The 21,375-nt window shown below is 44.1% G+C and overlaps 1 protein-coding gene across 1 annotated transcript in view; it reads left to right on the top strand.

Annotated features, from left to right (window-relative positions):
• Positions 1-21,375, top strand: part of STAB1 (stabilin 1) — a 103,984-nt gene that overhangs the window by 12,625 nt on the left and 69,984 nt on the right. Inside the window, exons 8-20 of the mRNA XM_035106132.2 lie at positions 1,033-1,229; positions 2,894-3,021; positions 4,224-4,351; positions 6,350-6,438; positions 8,715-8,831; positions 10,341-10,490; positions 10,804-10,866; positions 13,039-13,152; positions 14,977-15,030; positions 18,257-18,337; positions 18,674-18,832; positions 20,333-20,395; positions 20,815-20,916. Coding sequence (XP_034962023.2) covers positions 1,033-1,229; positions 2,894-3,021; positions 4,224-4,351; positions 6,350-6,438; positions 8,715-8,831; positions 10,341-10,490; positions 10,804-10,866; positions 13,039-13,152; positions 14,977-15,030; positions 18,257-18,337; positions 18,674-18,832; positions 20,333-20,395; positions 20,815-20,916 — 1,445 coding nt within the window. The remainder of the gene's footprint in view (positions 1-1,032; positions 1,230-2,893; positions 3,022-4,223; positions 4,352-6,349; positions 6,439-8,714; positions 8,832-10,340; positions 10,491-10,803; positions 10,867-13,038; positions 13,153-14,976; positions 15,031-18,256; positions 18,338-18,673; positions 18,833-20,332; positions 20,396-20,814; positions 20,917-21,375) is intronic.

Raw genomic sequence — 21,375 nt, 5'->3', positions numbered from 1 at the left:
AATGCTACTGCTGAAAAAGTCCTTCCTCCTCATTCCCACCAATCTAACTTGAGGCAAGGAAGGACCTCAAGGCAGAAAGTTATTCTAAAGATTTCGAAAGAAGGGGAACTAGTAAGAGAGAAGTGTTGCCATACAGAATCAGGGCCCAAGCCATTTAGGGCTGTAAACTCAACAAAATCACTACGAATTATGCTTGGAAAAATACCTTTGGAACCAATGTAGTTGTTAAAACACTAGGGCTGATGTGTTTTCTTTGGCTCATCCATGAAAATTAACCCAGCCTCCACATCTTGAACTAACTGAAGTTGAACATTTTTCTCATTTAGAGGATATCATCATAGTCCAGTCTGGCATGTATCAAGGAATGACCAGGATACTGTAAACAGTTGCCTCAAATACTACCTGTGGATCCAGGAGCAAGGCCTGGAACAGCACTCCAAAGCAATGCACTCAATCTTTATTTAGGCTTCTGTTAGATAACCTCCCCTTTTGGATTGAGCTTTAGCTTATCCTCCCTCCCTCCCTCAATGATTCCAGTCACTTATTCAGAACTTCCACACACTCACCCAGCCCTGTTAAAAGGAAGTAGAATTGGGTGTCATCCCAAAATGGCTAGACAGCTTCTCCCCACAGTTTCACGTAGATGTTAGGCATGGGGTCAGGTTCAAAGCTTTCTGAAGATCATTGTATAAATCCCTTGGGACCAAGGCATTAGTTCCCTAGCACTGCCGCTGAGGTCTGATAGAAACACTAGAAAGTGATGTCATTGGCCAAATCAATGACTGCAGTGCCCAAATCTTGACCTAGTTGATATTGACTTGGGTGGGGCACATGTTGCACAGATGAAGGAGACACTTTCAAATTAGATCACGTCTACTGAATTTCAGCAAAAAAATGTTCCATGTACATGCTACCCCTTCCATTGGTTGACTATGTAACTATACTGCACAGCCTTTAAGTTCTGGGGGTTAGGCATCTTTATCCAGTCTATCATTTACCCATAGTATCCCTCATTTACTTTTTTTTTTCCAGACCAGGATCCTTGCAGCTCCTACCCATGCTCCTCGTTTGCAGCTTGCGAGACTCTTGGGCCAAACAAGTATGAGTGTACTTGCAAAGTTGGGTACCTTGGAAATGGGAGGGTTTGTCAACCCATAAATCCTTGTCTCACTGATTATGGAGGCTGCCCTAGAAATTCTTCCGTGTGTAGCAATATAAGACCAGGAGAGGTAAGCTGGTTAATTGCAGTTAGGTTTGCTAATAATGTGCAGATATTATAGAGTCGGATATATTGGCTACCACAAGACCACACAGGTTCAGCTGTTGCTGTTCTGCCCTAAAAATGAATGACATTGTGTGCAGTTTTCTAGATAGTTTTCAAAGTGCCTGTAGATGATACTTCCTAGAAATGGAAGGGCTAAAATTTACAAAACCACTTGAAAGCTGAATTATTTATCAGCGGAGAATAAGTCATTGTGGATTACTGCAGTGGTCACACTCTACAGTACAGATTACTATAGAGTCACACTCTGGGTGACAAAGAGTAATCAGCTTGCAATAAGCATCTTTTAAGTTTGCATGTACCAAAGTGCAGAAAGTGTCCAGAGCAAGGTGGGATTAAAACTAGACGCAGTCAAGAACATTTCTTGGGCCCTTGGTTGGGAAACGTGCAGGTAGCCCACTCTACCTGTCTTTGGTGTAATTTATTATGGTACGTTCTCAAGCATAGGTTTGTCTGCAAAAAAAGCATCATAAGCACTTGTTTGAAACATTTGCACTGACATGCATGTTTATTTCATACTGAAGTGCATGTCGGTTTGGAAGTTAGTCCCACTGTCTTGATTGGGGCTTCATCCCTAGTAAGCATGTTTTCAGATGGCAGTCAGAATGGTCTTTTGAGGTTCAAAATCGTTAATCAGGACCACCAGCTGCTGCCATGTGCCCCATTACACGATGGACTATTAGCTTGTACTTTTAATAATAGTATCCCAAAACTGAAATAAGTTCACAGAATATCAGTGATATTTTATGGATGCTTTTGTTGATATTGGCAACTTACCATCTTGCTGGTGAGCGGCGGTTGTGGCTCGGGCGTGCGATGCCATTTTAGGATGTTCTTTCTGTCCTCTCTGGCTGCCACGGAGGCTCACGGGTTCCCGCCAAACCCATCCTTCAAATGAGCCAATCTGCAGTGGGCTGGGGCATGGCCATTTACTTAGCCCGGCAGCCGGGAGCGTCACCCACCCGTCCCCCTCCATTAATAGTTGATTACTGCTCTAACCATTTTTTTTCAGCTAAGAGGGCTTTGCTGTGGTCTTTTGGCAGTTGCCGTATTCGGAGCCGGAAAGGAATTTCCCCTGCTCTGCAGGTTTCACCTTCCCCATAGCACTAGTCACAACTTTGGCGGTTTAGGCCTTGGGCAGAATCCTATAGTCTTCCATCCAATCGGTGTGTGGTGAAGTGGTGAATCACCCACACCCTGTTCCCTGTGGCGGCGATAACAGGGTACCCCATTAGAAGGGTCTGAAGGGAAGTCTCTGTCCAAATAATAATAATAATAATAATAATAATAATAATAATAATAATAATTTATTTATACCCAGCCCACCTGGCTGGGTTTCCCCAGCCACTCTGGGCGGCTTACAACAGAAACATTAAAATACACTAATTTCTTAAACATTAAAAGCCTCCCTAAAGAGGGCTGCCTTCAGATGTCTTCTAAAAATCTGGTAGCTGTTTTCCTTTTTGACATCTGATGGGAGGGTGTTCCAGTTGCTTAGGGCTAGTTCCTTGTGAACTGCAAGGAAGAGATGCTGAAGAAGCCTTGTGCAAACACTCCCCCAAAGATAATCATGTAGCAACAAAATTGCTCCTCTGGTGTCTCTTTCCTTAGTCAAGTTGTCTGTGTAAGCCAGGATTCATCAGGCATGGTGATAACAGTTGCTTCAGCACCCTTTCATGTCGGTCGCATCATTGTGACAGATCTGCGAAGTGTGAGATTGACCCAGATGCTTCAATAAGGTAAGCTTCTCAGGAACACGTTAGGAAGGTTGAGGTGGGGGAAACTGTTCTGTAGCTATAGTGTTCCTTTGCTCAATTTTAACTGCTGGAGAAAAGGCATGCATATAGGATAAAATGAAGAATAGAACTCCCTCCCATGTGAGGTTAAAGACTAATGATCAGGAGGGGAGGAAAGGTGGGGGGAAGTTCCCCCCAAAGGTTCTGCAGGTTCAAAACCACTCCCACCAATAACAACAACAACAACAACAACAACAACAACACATAGAAATCAACAGCACAAGGACAATGCAGTAAGAACAAAGAAAAGCAACCATTATCTAAAGAGTCTTGAAAAATTCCAGAATAAAAGGAATAAAGGCAAAAGGAACAAAGTAACTACAGTGATATATAAGCAAGCAAGAAGCAACAAAATAACATTAATGTGAATTGAACTTTAGGATTATCTTGATTTTACTGTAGCTTTTAATTGACGCTGGCTATATTTATTGCATCTGTTATAATATTATTGTTGCGTAGTAAGTTAAATGATGTCACAAGCTACTGTGAACATTTAAAGATTGATAAGCAATGCTTAATTTAATTACAGTATTTCTATTAAGTGTTGAATGTCACCCCTATCTCTGAGCTGTGTGAGAATGAGGGACAGTGGAGACGGTGGTGTCTTTAGGATATTTGGTTTATTTACACATTTATGCAACCTGAGCCTGAGATGGAGGGGTTCCCAGCATTCACATTCAGGTGCCTCTCCCATGGCCATGGTCTTGGATTCAAGCAGGCATGGCTCTGACCTTCTGCCTTCCTAGCCTGCTGCCTTGCTTCCAGCTTCTAGCTCACATAAACGCTACTCTCAACTCTGGCCTTTGTCCTTCTCACCCACAAGTAGGTGAGGGAGGGAGGGCCACCCATTTGTAATCTGACACAGAACCACTTCCTTTGTTACCTTAGCGACCCAGACTTAGGCCTGGCTATTCCAGCAATTGATTGCTGCATCCAGGAATTGGAAGGGACTCAGGCATACAGCCTAATCCCCCCCAAAAAACCTCACAACACTATTAAAATGTCAATTGTCCGTCCCATGGTGCATGTAGCTCTGGGATTGTTAGAAATCTGTGTGACTTAGTTGCAACCAACCTTGGTAACTGAGCAGCTTACAGGGGTGGGGGGACCATTCTCATTCTTCTCTTATATTGATCTATCTGCAGATGTACCTGCAAAGATGGAGAAATTGGAGATGGCAGGAAGTGTTACAAAACCATCCTGGGGCAGATCTATTCTCTGAATGTGGTAGGAAGAAATGCCAGGGCATTGAACAATGCAATAAAAATGTTTGGTAAGTTTCTTCAGAGTTTGTTTGATTATGCTTCTGGAAGTATTTTAATTATGTATTTCAGAACATAATTAAAATATTTTTCGGTGGCCATTTCAGGTTCATTTCACCAAACAGGTCCTGTCACCAGCAATGACGGGGAAACCAAAACAGTTATGTGGGTGACTGTTGGGTAGATGGGCCAAATTATGATCAACTGCTATTATCAGAGTTATTATTTATCTTATTTACAATATTCTATTTTAATTATTTATAATAAGCATTATAGTATTACTAGTGTCATTCAACCCGTTTAATAAACGGGCGCTAGAACATTCAGCCTTTTTCGGCGGCTGGCCCCTCCCACGGCCGCCACTCGTTGGGGCGCTCCGCTGAACCCAGCTGGCCAGTGGGTGCCCAGGAGAAGGCCGCGCTTCGGCCTCTTTCTGCGACGGCGGCGCGTGGGGGGGGCCGGCTGGCCCCTCCCACGGCTGCCGCTTAGTTGGGGCGCTCCGCTGAGCCCAGTTGGCCAGCGGGCGCCCAGGAGAAGGCCGCGATTCTTCTGAGGACTGCGAGGGAAACGGTAGGCAGAGGGGTGGGGGTGGGGAGAGCGTGTGTGTGTGTGTGCGCGCGCGTCAAGTCTCTGCATCCAATCCCTGTGTCCGTGTATCCTATATAATAAAGTGCAAGTGTCTCTGCATCCAGTCCCTGTGTCCCTGTGTCCGCACTACTGCGCATGTGCCCCACGGACACAGGGATTGGACGCAGAGACTGGACGCACACACGCGCACGCTCTCCCCCCCACCTACCCTTTCCCTGTGGCTGCCAACCGCCACTCCCAGCCGGACTGAGTGTTGGCGGCGGCGGCGGGGGGGAGAGCGCGCACGTGTGTGTGTCCAGCAAGGGCAGGTCCCGGAGTTCGGAGAAGCGCTGCGCAAGCGCTTCTCCAAACCCTGGGATGTCTCCTTCCTGTCGGCGGCTGGGAGAAAGGAAGGAAGGAGGAGAAAGGGCTGCTTTCTCCTCCTTCGTTCCTGTCCCCCTGCCGCCGACAGGAAGGACAGGTTCCGGGAGCACTGGATCGAGGAGCCGGTCTGCAGAGTCAGCACCCAGCAACGCCGTGCTGGATTGAGGAGGCGATTCTCCGTGCGGCGCTGCTGGGCGCTGAGTGCAGACTGGCTCCTCGATCCGGTGCTCCGCACAGCGCTGATCAGCGCCGACCCGGCAGGCCGCCAGATCAAGGAAGCGGCCTGCCGGGTCGGCACCCAGTAGCGCTGCACGGAGCACTGGATCGAGGAGCCGGTCTGCAGAGTCAGCACCCAGCAACGCCGTGCTGGATTGAGGAGGCACTGCTCTGTGCGGCGCTGCTGGGCGCTGACTCTGCAGACCAGTGCTCCGTGCAGCGCTGCTGGATGTCGACCCGGCAGGTCGCTTCCTTGATCCGGCAACCTGCTGGGTCGGCGCTGATCAGCGCTGCGCGGAGCACCAGATCGAGGAGCCGGTCTGCACTAAGCGCCCAGCAGCGCCGCACGGAGCATCGCCTCCTCAATCCAGCACGGCGTTGCTGGGCGCTGACTCTGCAGACCGGCTCCTCGATCCGGTGCTCTGCACAGCGCTCACATATGTTCTAGCGCCCGTTTAGTTAACGGGCTGAATGACACTGTTGATAATGTTACCGCTTTACAGATTTATTTTTTTATTACGTATGCAACTGTAGGCACTTTAGAGAGAGAAGTGGAGTAGAAATGTATAAAATAAGCTCAAATAAAGAAAATTTAAACTGGGAAAATGGCACAGGTGAAAGCATTTTGATTTCTCCATTGTTCTTCACGGTAGTGAAGAAAACAAAAAGGAATCTGAGGCAATCTATAATGGGATCTCTCTTTAGTACTAAAAAAAGGGAAAGTTGTTCACCTCTGCCCGAAGATACAGTTTAACATAAAAAATTTGCCAAATCCAATCAGGTCTGTCACGATCTATTATACTAATGGTTTGTTTTTTTTGTGGGGGGTTGTCTTTTAACAGAGATGGGTTGTTCGTTTCTCCTGGAAAACCATGGGCCTTTCACTGTGCTTGTGCCAGCCAGTCTTTACTATGACAGAACGGAATTAAATGTAAGCTCTGGTGTCTGTTGGTAAATATTGCTACTTCTGAAATTGGTCTTTACGGAATAGGGGGACGGTCATCCACATTCCCTCCTTGTTTTGGTCTTGCCCTTAATGTCCTCCAGCCCTCAGCGACATCTTCATCAACCTACTAACCCCAAGTTTGTGTTCCTAGTTGGACACTGCCTGTTCAGACAGTTAATTGAATTTGCCATTTCACTTTCCATTTGCTTAGTATGGAGAGATTCTTTTGGAGCTCCTCACACTTTCCATAATGGAGATATTCTTTTGGAGCTCCTCACAATCTCTTTTTGCTTCAGCCACCCTGAACAATTTGGTATCATCAGCAAACGTGGCTACTTCACTATATATCAGGCATGTCAAACACGTAGATCGTGATCTACCGGTAGATCACTGGACGTCTGTGGTAGATCACCGGTAGATCAGTGGCTCCCCCCAAAGAAGTTAAATTTTTTTGGCTCCGCTAAAAAAGCTCAACATCTTTGCCCTGCACCCCTAAAATGACCCGAACCACCAAAAACAGGGCTTTCCTTCCTAAAAAAAAGTTCAACGTTGCTTTCCTCTTCCCTAAAGAAGCTCCACAACATTTATATGACCCCCCCCCCCAACATGGGCCTTCCTCCTTCCTAAAAAAAGTGCAACAACTTTTACCTGAACCCCCCCAAAAGGGGGTAGATCACTCCCAGTTTTTAAGTAGATTGCAGTCTCTTGGAGGTTGGCCACCCCTGCTATATATCATCAAGTTGAAAAGCCCAGCCCTCAGTCCTAGTCCTTGGGGGACTCTGCTTTCTGCCACCCTTCATTGGGAGCACTATCTATTTATTCCAACTCTCTGCTTCCTGTTTCTAAACCACTTAACTGATCCACAGGAGGACATCTCCTTTTACAGTCCATGACAATTTCACACGAGGGTTCCATTTCTTGCCCAACCACCACCATGTGCCCTGCCCTGTTACACCTGTCCCCGTTATGCCCTGTTCATGATGTGTTGTTGAGTGACATTTTCGCTCACTTCTGGGTTTGGTGTGTGCACAATCGCTTGTCTTTTGTACACACATTTATTGGTCTTTACCTGTATTCCACGAGTGCTAAGCTTACTCAAAAGACTTTGGTGAGGGACTTTACCAAAAGCTTTTTCAAACTCTAAATACACCCTATTCAGCAAACATACCCAGTGATATTAAAAGTTCCTCCTTCTACATTTGGCTTGTTTGTTTGCTTTTTGCCCTCCTGAAGAGGAATAAAATTACGGTGAATATCGCCTATTTTAGCTACTTAAAACATAAAAATTAATCATTCCTTCTTATTTATTTTTTAACCCCACAAGCCCAGAAATGTAAATGGATATCAGGGCAAATAAGAGAGGCTGTTCAAGAGGCAATAAAGATACCCCCTCCCTCATCAGACAGGAATAAAATGTGCTAATAATTATACCCCGCCCATCTAGCTGGGTTTCCCCAGCCACTCTGGGCGGCTTCCAACAGAAAAATGAAATAATATAATTAAACATTAGAGCCCTTAAAATAGAGCCCTTAAAATCCTCAGCACCTCGGTAGAACTTTGCCCACATTAGTAATGATGCTGCAATTGCATTTTATTACAAAAAGTCATCATCTTAAAAATAAAATAAAATAAAATAATGGGCCATTCATAAAAGTGGAAATGCAAGAGGCTAACAATGTTGAATGCGGGCAGGTGAGTGACCCAAATGATGGCAATTCCAGAGAAAAGAGCAAGTGCAGAAGCAACTCAGTGTAGGCACGAACATTTAGGAACATATGAAGAGTCTGCTAGATCAGACTCTAGTCCAGCAACCTGGTCTCTCCTCTTGGTCTCTTCTTGCAGTGAAAACTAAAAGTAATTTTTGGGCTGCAACCCTAACCCCACTTATCTGGGAGTAAGTTCCATTGAACTCAGTGGGACCTCTGAGTAGACGTGGTTAGGATTGCACTGTGAATTAGTAAAATGTTTATTATTTGTAGCCAGTGGGTGTTACAATATAAATCTCAAGAAAACAGGACAATCTAAGAGTGAGTTAAAACCTGTCATGTCAATTTTCAGAACTCCAAATTATCAGAACTTAAAACTGCAACATTCCCCAAATTATTTTGATTGAAGAAAAGAAGTTCCCTTGGCAGTCAATGCTGTTTTGGTCCAAACAAAACACTTTTTGTACTGTGGGATTGGAAATGCTATTATAAAAGACAGCGTGAGTAAACATAAACAGTTCTGGTTTTTTTATATCCCATTTTGTCTCCTCAAAGGAAACCCTTGCAAATAATTTATGCAAACTGCACATAATCCCTGGGCAGCATTTCATGGATCATACTGACAAGGACCTGTGGACATTAGCTGGTCCGAAAGTGACATTCTCCAGTCAGGTAAAATAAAATAATATAATGGGAAGGTTATTTCTAATCCTGGTTTGAAATTCTAAAAACTGGACTGTAGGTCTATCCTGACATTGCTTCATTCCGCCCGCCCCCCAGCTCCACCCAGTTATTTCTGTCATGCTTTAAGTCTTACACTCTGTTTTAAATGCCTTCAGATGCATTCCTCTAGAATTCTCCAAGTGTAGTTTTCTATTTGCTCAGTATATTTGCCACTTCTCATGGGTTTAGTGCAAAGTATTTTATTACCTTGGCTTTTGAATTGTTTTCAGATGCAGTATTTTCCCCTGTGTAAATCAACAATTCCTGAATGTTCTTTTTGCTTTTCTTCAATCATTGCACCTGTGGCTGACACAAGGCATTGAGATGCCCGAGACAGGCAGGCCCTCTTCCCCCTCTACTTCTCCTTGGGCTGCAAAAAGACTCATGGGAATAGGGATGGTTTGTGTGAAAAGGGAGAGTTGCGAAAAAGGAAGGAGGAGGAGGGAGGGGAAAGAGAGAAATTGGAGGCTGGAAATGAAACATTTCAAAAAAAAAAAGGAGGGAGTAGGATGCATGAGAATGAGGGTAAAGAGGAGAATGCAAAAGGGGCTGCAGAATAGGAGGGGGTGGTGGAAAAGGTGCATATGTGTTGCAATGTGTGGGGAGAGGAAGATGCAGGAGGTTTCCAAGGGGTAGTCTCTATACAAGGGGAGTTGCACAAAAGGGAGATACATGGACATGTGGGTAAAGGTGAAAATGGATGGAAAGTTGCGCAGCAGAAACAAAGAGAGAAGTGGTTTCAGAAATGGGGTTAGGAAGGTGTAAGGGGGAGAGACTACAGAGAACCTCCCCCTCTCATCAGGAGCAGTTCGTCCCCAAGCAGCTATGAAAGCGCGGGGTCTGAAGGGGCTAGTCAGGAAGTGGGGAGAGAGAGAGCCAGGTCTCCGGCAGCATAGGAGAGCCCCTGCTCCACAGGCGGGAAGAAAGAGAGACGGAAGGGGGAGAGAGGGAAAAGACGGAGCGTAGACCCTTTCCCCCGGCACCAGAATTAAGGAGGAGGAGAAAGGGGAGGAGATTCACTGTCCCTAGGCTGTTATGTTGGTCAAAGTTGCGAAAAAGGGCAGTGCCGGATTCTGAGACGGAATGAGCGGACATGAAACTGATAACTCACTACACTGTAAATAATGTGCACCAATAAAGACTCTTTTAAAGACAAGTATGTGGAAAGTCGTTACTCAAGAGTAGCCGTAACAACCTCTGACAGAAGGTGAAGCTCAAATGTTGGGAGTGGCGAGTGGAATGAGCAGGGGTGCAGCCGTGTGTGTGTGTGTCTGCCTATATAGCAATACAGTAAACATTTTTTTCCTGAGCTTGCATTCAATCTTGCACTGTCCTTTAATGTAAAGAACAAATCAGTCCTGCCCGTCAATAAAGTACAGATATCTAAATCTGACTATTAGCTGAATTCATACTGTATTGAAATGTTCACCATAGAATGATCCTGTATTACTTTCTCAGGGGTCACCCACAAAGAACTACAGGTACTCAGATGAACCAGCACAACGATATTTTATTAGAGAACAAAACTTGCCAGCTGCTAATGGGATCATACATATCGTCAACATATTAAGGAAAAACCCCCTCTTGGACAACCTTAGCAATTCTCAGGCATGTTAAATGCTTCTTTTCCTAATAGAAAGGGCAGGAGGGTAAGATTTGAGAACTCGGAGAAGATATTATTGGGATTGTGTTTATAGCAGTGGGTGAAGCTTGGAGTACTACTGTACAAAATAACATTTGTCAAGTAGATAAATAGGAACCGCTACAGCGGGAAGGTAAATGGCGTTTCCATGTGCTGCTCTGGTTCGCCAGAGTGAAAGGGGGAGGTAAATGCTATTATCTGTTAGCTTGTGCAAATTTTCATAGCATGTTGTATCTCTCTCTGTCTCATTCTGCCATCTCTCTCTCCCTTTTTTTGCAGAAAACAATTGGGGAAATTCTTGTTTCAATGGAGATCGCCAGCCGATTTGAAACCATATTGGAAGTAAGACACTTCCCACCCAGGACTTGAAGTTGACCTGGGCACATGTTTGTCTCGACAGTGCAGCTTTTGTTTTTCATATATTTTATATATGAGTGGCATTAGGGTGCTAGAGAAGTGTGAATGTGCCGGACACTGTAGAATCTATTCTTTTCTACTGCCCATTGTACAACCAGCTACGCAAATGCCTGCTATATCCCTTTTCGCGTAGTCTAACATCATGGCAGGGACATGGGTGGCGCTGTGGTCTAAACGACAGAGCCTAGGGCTTGCCGATCAGAAAGTCAGTGGTTCGAATCCCCACGACGGGGTGAGCTCCCGTTGCTCGGTCCCAGCTCCTGCCAACCTAGCAGTTCAAAAGCACCTCAAAAGTGCAAGTAGATAAATAGGTACCACTCCAGCGGGAAGGTAAACAGCGTTTCCGTGTGCTGCTCTGGTTCACCAGGAGCTGCTTAGTCTTGCTGGCCACATGATCCAGAAGCTGTACGCCGGCTCCCTTGGCTAGTAGAGCAAGATAAGTGCCCCAACCCCAGAGTCGTTCGCAACTAGACCTAACGGTCAGGGGTCCCTTTACCTTAACCTTTAACATCACGGCACAATGAAAATATCAGATACTATCTGTCTGACATTAACCCAAAAGTAACTGCGAGGGTGGCTGAGTTTTTGTCAAACAATAGTATCTCATAGAGTGGTGAATGGTACTATTTAGCGGTAAGAAACTCCAATGAAAATCCTCATTGTTACATATTTTACATGACTTTTTGTAGATATTTTTAATGCCTAATAAAGGTTTGGCGAAGTAAGTAAGTAAGTAAGTAAGCTAGAGATGTCAACTGAGAGGCTCAAGGCTGGAGTTTCTTTTCCAAAAGTGCAGAGGGATCTTTAGGGGGAGACAGAAGTCACAAGACGAAAAGAGGCTAGCTGCAATTAGAATTATTAATGCAAAAGATAAACAAAACAAGCATTTTGATTAAATCTTTGTTGTGGGAAATGAGAGCCCTAGAATAATCCCACTCTCCAAGTCAGGGGTAGCCATCACAGTGCTTTCCATGTGTTGGAATTCAACTTCCAGCATTGCTGCCATTGGCCATGCTGGCTGGGGCGGCTGGGAGTTGGAGCACAACAGCTTCTGGAGGGCACCACATAGAGCAGCTATCCCTGATCCTAAGAGCTTTTCCTTCTAGGAAAAGATTGTCTATTAAAAAATAAATAAAATACAGGAGCAATGTGAGGTCTCTTCTGCCTTCTTACAAGACATTGAATGCAAAACTTGAAAATCCAACCAATATTTGGATTGCATTCATGAAAAGGAAAATACTTTCATTTCCAAAATGAATTTGGTTTTTTTTATGCTTTATGGCGGTTAATGTAGGGAAATTCTCCAAAATGACAAGTCTGTGAATTTAAAATCTGTTTTTCTTTATCCCACAAATTATATATTATGTATTTTTAATTATACTGTGAGGTTGATTTTAGTTCTTGCTTTCTCTCAACTGGAGTTTTCCCACACACATTGCAGTTGTTTTTATAACTGTTTCTATATATTGCATTTTAGCTTCGTGAGCCATCTAGATGATGTGCCAATGTGTAGCCAACATAAATAAATAATATTGTTGTTGGTTTGCACCTGGTTTACGCCTGGTTATGATACAGGTGCATATAAAAAAATAAACAGGTATCAGATGATAAAAACACCTCTTGAATTACTCATCCCCGTTGAGTGATTTTCATTGCAACCAGGAGAGATATATTTTAATGCTACCCTGTTCCTCCTTATGATTGCTCTTGAAATAGTTCCAGAAGAGCTTCTTCTCTTCAGAGGGCCAGTTGTTTATAAAACCTGTAAACTGTTTTTCTTGATTTCCCCCCTACATACATTGAGCCTGATCCTGCTATAGTTAATCACACCAAGTCATATTAAAACAAATAAGCCTTTATGTTGGTTATAAACATTTCAGTGGGACTTAAGTGATACTTGAACTTTACTTGGATTGGGACCAATATATAAAATGTGAGCTGCATGTGTATTTTAGCACCAAATATAGAGGGGAAAACCATCTTCAACAGTGGTTGAAGTGGTTCATGATAGTGTACACTCAATATAGTCTATATTGCTAAGCCATAATTGTTTTAGACTAGACTGATATATTGTGGTGGTACTTAATATTTCTGCAGAACTGTGGTCTGCCTTCATTTCTGGATGGTCCAGGACCTTTCACTGTGTTTGTACCAAGCAATGAAGCAGTGGACAAATTAAGAGATGGAAGGCTAATTTATCTCTTCACGGAGGTGAGGCCATCTTCACTAATTATGGCGGGGGCGGGGGGGATGCTGCAGCTTTAGAACTATCCTAAGGATATTTCCGTCACCTCATGGAGATCTATGTGGTTCTGCTTTAACCAGTATTAGATGCTTCAGAGGAAGCAGGTATCTTGTGACTGGTTTTCATGCAAGAGAGACTGGTTTCATCTCAAGAGAAGGCACTTCCTTATAGGAATTGGCAGGCAAATTCCACAAACAAGATGGTGCAGTGAATCATGATTTTGCAGAAAAGGGAAGATTCATCTAAACTGTTTTGCCAGTGTGAGCCAGTGCAAAAATTCCTGGTAGTGCAACAATATTTCAACGCGCGCACACACACACACATATTTCCCAGAGCATGCGCCACAACATCTCCATATCTGCTCTGGAGAGTTGGGGGAAACACCCCCTGCCAAAAGAGATTAAGGGAGCAAACAGTAGGAGCAGAGAGACAAGGTCCTGTTGAGAATACAAAAGTTGTTCCACTCATGCAGAGTGTTGCTTAGCACTGTGGTAACTCATTGCTTCATCTACATCCTGCCTTGCTGCTATAGGGCAGACCCACACTATCCCTTTAAATAGCATTCAATGCACATTTAAAGCACATGGGGAGGAATTCAGCATAGAACTAAAAGAGATTGTTTGGTCAGCGTAAGCATCTCTGCTTGCCTGGTGGGAAAATTCCCCTCTCTTCCCCCATATGCTGTTTTAAGGGTTCTCTCAACCCCCTGGGCCAACTTGGGGCAGGGAGTGCAGGAGGAGGGCAGGGGGAAAGCCTTGTTGCTCTAGCAGGGCCGGCTCTAGGTAGAGTCCCGGTGGCGCGGGGCGCCAGGGTGCCGGGCTGGTAGACAGGGCGCTGCGCGGCAAAGCCGCGCGGAAGCCATGCTGCACCCTGCGAGGGCAGGGGCGCCGGAGTGATCTCCGCCCCTCAGCGCCAGGGTGCGTGACCTGCTCGAGACTTCCCTGTGCTCTAGACTAGGGGAAGTCATTGCATAGGTTCCACTAGCAGAGCCATTTAGTTGAATCTGGCCCATGAGCTCCCCCAAAAGACCCTGGGTACTGTAGTTTCCCACTCAGGCCTACAATTCCCAGTAGCCATAAAGAAACTACAGTTCCCAGGATTTTGTGGGCAAGTTATGTGCTTTAAAGGTGTGTTGGGTGTGCTTTAAATGTACGGTGTGTTCTGCCCTTAATCTCAAGTACAGCAATTCTTAGATTGTTTAACCCAGAATCTGAAGTCTGTTTCAAAATATAACCTGGCTTTGAAAAATGTGGAAGGTGGGGAAAGCCAGATTCTGTTTTGCATTGTTGTGGAGGAATGCTTGATAGTACACAGACCAGAGATCAAGGAGTAAACTTTTTGTGTCCAACAGACTTCCTTGGCTCCTTGTTTGTCATATTATTATCCTTTAGTCCTTGTTAGTCAGCATCCTCCGCCCTTGCTATTTGGCCCCTTGGTCTTGCTTGAATGTCCTGAATTTGCAAAAAAATGCAAGCATGCTATTAAAAGAAAGTCTGCTTGAAGCATCCGTAGAAAGCTGTCTACTGTGCAAAATGTCAACCTCCTGGTATGTGAAATGTGAACTTTTTAGGGTACAAAGTTCCCTTTGACATATTTGTAGTGAAAACTCTGTTGTCCATCCTTTTGTATTGCAGTAAGAAACTGATTTTTTTTTAAAAAAAAAGATACACAGCACTAAGTATAATTTGCAGGCACAAGCATTTGGCATTTACATTAGCGATCAGGTGCCCATTATTGTAGCTCTGCAAAATGTCTAGGGAAAGTGTGTAATTGCTCTTTTCCTGCTTTAGGGAATAAACAAGCTCCAGGAACTTGTGAAGCACCATATCTACACAAAAGCAGCGGTAAGGCATATCTGTTTCCAGCTTGTGTGTGTGTTTTTCCCACTACTGTACATTGGTTAGGTAGAATGAAATTAAGGCAGCCTTCTATATTACTAGTTATTAAAACAAAATTTTTAGTTGTTTGGCTTTCATTTCTGCATTGTCCAGACTAGGGAGAAGTGAAACTCAATTCTGTTAAAACTTTTGCTATTTCCCAACATGGATGCTTTTGCTATTGCTTGACTTTTTCCTTCAATGACACGAACTATTTTTTATTAAATACGCTGGGGATGGTGATAGTTCCAGCAACATCTGGATGACCACAGGTTCCCCATCCCTTATGTAAAGAGATGCTGTAGGCCTAGTTCACACACAAATGGCATGTGAGAGGATTAAGCTGGTAAATCTTATCTTAAGCTATATTTGGACTGTACCATGTCGTACTGGAGGAGGCAAGGAAAAGGCTGCACAGGTGAACTTACTTTTCTTGCATGCCAAAAATTTAATGTCAAGGGCAGGCCCATGCAGAGCTTGTATGAGGGCTGGGGAGGGCATCCCCTGCCAGCTAGGTGGCACAGGGTGTTCTTGGCATGAGAGCATTAAGTCTTGCAGATCCCTGGTGTGGACCCCATCCAACGTAGCCCTCCAAGGCCTAGGGCAAGGGTACCCGGCTGCCCTCACCCCCCTGCATGAGCCTGTTCAAGGAGATTTGAGTGGAAACATTCAGCCATGCAATTACATTCTTGCTATCTTAAGTGGTACAGTCTAGGAACAGTTTTACCATCACAAGTGCTGATGGTGTGAACTAGGCATTAGTTTACCATAGCCGAACATTAACTCGGGTTTACCCTGGTATGTTACACATTTGACTCAAATTCTTGCAAATGCACAGGAATCTTTAATTCTCTTCATGTTTTATTCACTGCACATGAAATTTATTTTGAAAAGTTGGAGCTCTTTCGGCCATATGTGTCTCCTGCAGTTGTTACATGAAGCTCTTTTAAGCACTGATGTCATCTTAATAACAGGAAGTCCTGTATATTGATTTTGAAATGTTCAAAATATGCTCCCTCACTCTGTCTCCTGCAGCCTTTTCCCTTCCAAAAACATCCAGCAGCTGCTATGTGTGTATCATAGACCTATCTGCAAATCTGCCAATGACTGGCTTGGTAACTGAGCAAAATTCTTCCTCTCTAGGTGGTTGATCCAGGGCTTGGTATGAAACTTCATCACGAGATTCTAGCTAAATAAAAAATGTAAATGGGGAAGAAAATGCCCGCACAGGGGAACAAAAACCAAGACTTGTATACTTTTCCACCCTACTCTCCAAAATCAGACTTGCTGGTATTTTATTTGCGGCACTAATAAGTATGCCAAGAAGTGTAACACTGGAAATGTTGCCATAAGAACAACATTTCTGAGAGAGAAGCCAACGATAGGTGATGGTCTTGGGGCTATAAATTGTCGGGGCTGCTATGTCAGGAAAAGGGGACAGTTACCAGAAACAAATTCAACTGAGCATTTGGAAACTGACAGGAAGGGAATAACTGTACATAGTTTGGATTAGGGAAGGTCTGGGATACTTGCTATGAGGAAATATGATCTTGAGAAGTACACCAACCTGTTGCTTGAACTACAAAGCTGGATGTTTACTCATAAATAATGATAAATAATGATATGCCAGTCTGGGGAGCATATATGATTTCTATTAATCATGATGTCTAAAACTGAACAGTATTAAACTCCAGCATTCTGTCTAACTTAAACGTACCTCAACCATTTTGTGTCCCCTATATCATTTTGTGCAAGGAGATACAAATGTCTTGCTCTCAGGATAGTTTAGGAGGTTTTGATAGTTTAGGAGGTTTTGCATGTTCTGCGAAGAGGAAGTACTTTAGCTATTTTCGTCCTACCCTTCCCCCGCCTTTTCGATGGAGAGAATGATCAGATGCTGGTAGCACTAGGCAGGATGTCTTGAATGGTCTGCGTATCAGATTTTAGATTTGTGGTGATGCAGGGTCAAGGTCTCAGGTCTCTGAGATTACAAGCCAACAGATCTGTCCAAGGAAATAGTTGTGTGTTCAGACCCAGAGACCTCCCCCCTAAATAAAAACACATTTGACTCAAATTTTAGTTTGGTTTTTGGCAGAATATAGGCCACAACTTTATTGATTACAGAAAGTGAGTGGTTGCATAGGCTCTGGTTCGACTAGCTCCCTGCACCCTTGCAGGTAGCGCTGACCTAGGGCTCTATTGTAGGTCAGCCAAGGGTGAACATCTGAGGTAGGTAGGAAGCCCAGGTACAGGCTATGTCCACTCCCCCAGATGCTCCCCTGGACTCAGGCATGGGCACAACCCTATCTCGGGGGTTGACAAAACCAAGTTGAGTCCCTGGCTTCCTTTAACGGAATACCCTTCACATAGGGATGGCAAGATCGTTCTCCCATCCCTATCACCTGGACCAATGCCTATCCGCAACCTTACAAGTTGTGACGTTTTGCTACGCGGCAGGCGAAACCCAAATGGCACCAGTCAGTCAGCCAAGTGGGGAAAATTCCTGCCGTGCCCCTGTCCCAACAACAGGCAACACACGATGGCATAGCAAGGTCAATTGCAAAATGCCCTAAATATAGGGAGAGGTGGGTGGTTGTTCCAATGCACGTGCCAAAAGAGGAAGCTCTGGGTCATGTGCATAGGTATATATAGGTCCCTCAATCCATTTAGACTGCACCCCATTGGCCAGATTAAACCCAGCAATGAGGGACCTACCAATCGAGTGTTGTGGCTGTCCAGTATACCCACCCACAACACGAGGGTCAGTCTCCAGGTCTCATTGCAACACGTGCCCTCTTTTAGGGAGGACACGCTATACATGAGAGAGAGAGAAACAATATTGAGCTAAAATGGAGCGCAATCTTGAATGAGGGATTTACCAGTAGAGCTGGGTGGTTTTCTGTAGTTCTGCAAGGATTCTGACTCCAAATTATTTAGCAATCGTAAGAACAAAAAATACCCCCCCTTAGGCTATGTACACATCGCAGCTTAAAATGTATTTTAATTCGCATTTGCATGCTGTTGTACATGCCAAAATGGGAGTGGGGGTGTCTTCACCCAGCATGCACTGCATTACCTGTTTGGTTTTTGTGCCCCTGTGTTTTGGTTGCCACATGGAAGTAGTTAATGAGCAGAAAGTGTTAGTTCAGAAAGCTCCTGATGATGTAAATAAAATATACACTATATTTTCCAGGTAGACGTGGAAACGCTGATTACCTTGCCACAAATTTTGACCATGGCAAATCAGGTTCTGACAATCCATATCAGTGACGAGGTAAGTGTTTCATAACAGTTGGAATTAACTGGCTGTTAATTCATTTGGCGGGGAACTGCTTAGATAAATGCATAGGATTTTGACTTGGTTTTAGTTTCACTCCAGAGACATTAAAACAGGTTTGTGTAAAACAGTTAATTTTCTAAATCCTTCCTCTATCAAACTGTAGTTTATTAAGAGTGCTATGAATTGTAGCTCTGTAAGGGGTGTACTACAGTTCCCCGGATCCTTTGGAGGTTAAATGTATAGAGTGTAAGCAGAGGCCAGTTTACTGACCTATCTGCTTTGCACAGCTCTGTTTGGCCATTAACTTCCAAATTGTTTCTTTTTACACAGGGAAGAATTCTGTTAGGTGACTCTGAGGTTGCCTTAAACACAAGGAATATTTTGGCATCAAATGGTATCATTCATACCTTAGATGGCATCTTCATTCCTCCATCAATCATCCCCATTCTGCCGCATAGATGCAACGAAAAGGATTATAAAGTTGTAGCGGTAAGTAGGCAAATCTATCTAGACTTTGTCTTTATTCTGGGCTGATGGGGAAAGACTGCATATTTTTGCAATATGAATTCCATTTTCCATCATGGCCCGCCTGGTGCAAGATACTTGCTTGTGGCCAGTACAACCCCTACAATCATCTCAGCACAGCTTTCCTGCAAAGTTCAGCTGTTTTCCTTAGCGAGTTCCTCATTTTAACCCAAGAGTCAAATTTTTGGTTGTGTCTGTGGTTTTAATCTTCCACATTATAACCCACAATATTTCTGACTCAGGAAAGCAGTTTGGTTTTTCAGAGGCCATCCCCTTGTGATTCCTTTGAGAGCTGGCCCTTCCTGTTGACACAGCCTCTGCCAACGGGTCTGATGATGTTTCATCATTCGCTCGGAACATCTGCTTCCTGTTGCCTAGATGGAGAAGCAGTCAGGGCTTCTAGGCACGGACTTTACATTGCTCCTTGCTGCAGCTGCGGCAGCTGCAGAAGCATATACTTTAAGAGGGGCTTCAAGCTGCATTTTATTTGCTTGTTCTAAAATTAAGCCCATTGGATAAGCTCTCCCCTGGCTTTGTAAATGACTTCCACAGGGAGAGGAGACTTTTTGAGATGATTGCATGGGGTATATGCTTAGTAGGTGAGTGGTCTGCCTTCGTTGCTGCTGTTGTTACTGCACAGTCAATATACTGGGTACAGTCTATTAGTAAATACATATTTTGCTTAAAACATCTTGATATTAGCAGTGTGCACACGCACCAGGCAAAAACATTCTTCTTCTCCCAGGCCTTTGGCTAATTAAACAATGTATGCCCTTTTAAACTGTGTATGTGTTTTTTTTAATATTTTTTGTTTGTTGCTATGCCATGCGTGTTTATATTTTCAAATTGTACACTTCCAAGGTGGTATCTAAATTTAATAGACAATAGTAATAATAATATGATATCTCCTCCTTCAACTATCTGTGGTGATACTTATTTACATTACGTACATTTGTATACTGCCCTTCATCCAAAAATCCCAGGGCGGTTAACAGCATAAAAATACAAGATAAAAATGCAAAGTACATAATAAAAACAAAAACGATAACTCCCCCCCATCCCACAAAGGAATAACCACCCCCACCCCCACCCCCTGATCCCACAAACATTTAAAAGAATATAGGGTGTTAATCAGCCCAAAGCCTGGTTGAAGAGGAACGTTTTGGCCTGGCGCTTAAAGGTGTATAATGAACACGCCAGGCGAACTTCTCTGGGGAGAGCATTCCACAGACGGGGAGCCACTGCAGAAAAGGCCCGTCCTAGCATTGCCACCCTCTGGACCTCTCGTGGAGGAGGCACACAAAGAAGGGCTTCCAATTATGATTGCAGGGATAGGTCCATATGGGGAGAGGCTGTCCTTGAGGTATTGTGGTCCTGAACCATTTATGAACTCAGGTGTGTGTTTGACAGTACAGTAAACTTTTTTCATGCAGTAAGGATTCCTACTCTTGATTTATGTTACAGGGATCTTGTGTGGACTGTAGTGCCCTTAATACCAGTGTCTGCCCACCTGAAAGTACGATTATGGTAAACGATTCTTAGTTTTGTTTATGGTTATGGTGGGTTTTGGTCCTCATGAAACAAAACTTATTAAAAGCTGCTTACAGAATTGTGTTTTACTTCCTTTCTCTTTCTAAAGTAGGAGACTACCATGTGATGTTCTGGCTTCTAACCAAAGAAACTTGTTTGTGACACGGTTTCTGCTATATCTTCATTGTTCTTCCTTATCATGAGGTGAACAAGAGAGCTATCTCAGAGGGCATGATCTGTATTGACTGTCAAGAGAGGAAGTGGTTTTCCTGCCTTTTCCTGACAGACATGCTGAGGTTCCAGTTCATCTTGACTTCCCCCCAGTGAACTTCCTCTGGCTAGCACGACACGATGGATATACATCGAACATGTGTGAAAAGTGCTCTTTGTACTCACAATCTGTTTTATTTCCAAAGGCCGAGGGGCTCTTCCCAGGGGAGTGTGTGTACATTCATGACCCATTAGGTTTGAACATTATGAAGAAGGGTTGCAAAAGAAACTGCAACCAAACTGTGGTGGTAAGTATAAGGCACAGAACTAATGTGGTTTGCTCCTGTTCGGGATTTTGTGAGCCAGCCATGCTCTCTTCTAGGATATTCCCGGTTTTCCTTTTCCCACCGCAACAGTCAACCAGCATTCTGTGCTTGCTGGGTATGCCCAGTCCTCATTGGATTGTTTTGGGTTTTACTGTCTGCCTCGGGGGTTGTCCCCCCCCCCTAAATATTTATTTTGTGGTTCTGCAAAACCTGGGCGCTCCCCAAGCCACCTCCTTGTGCATAAACAACAGTGAAGATAAATACAGGTACTACAAAATACTAAATGCAAATGCAATAGCCTAACATATATGCTCAAGTCAGGCTATTGCATTTGCAGTTTGCAGTTTGTAGTATTTATCTTCACTGTTGTTTAAGTATTCATATATTTTTCATTGTTTATCGTCACGGTCTTTTGCTTTGGTTTTGTGTTGTTTGTATTTC

Source organism: Zootoca vivipara, chromosome 2 (assembly GCF_963506605.1).
Source record: "Zootoca vivipara chromosome 2, rZooViv1.1, whole genome shotgun sequence".
Taxonomy (NCBI): Eukaryota; Metazoa; Chordata; class Lepidosauria; order Squamata; family Lacertidae; genus Zootoca; species Zootoca vivipara.
Note: the sequence above shows the minus strand (reverse complement) of the source record. Positions and strands in the feature narration are given on the sequence as shown.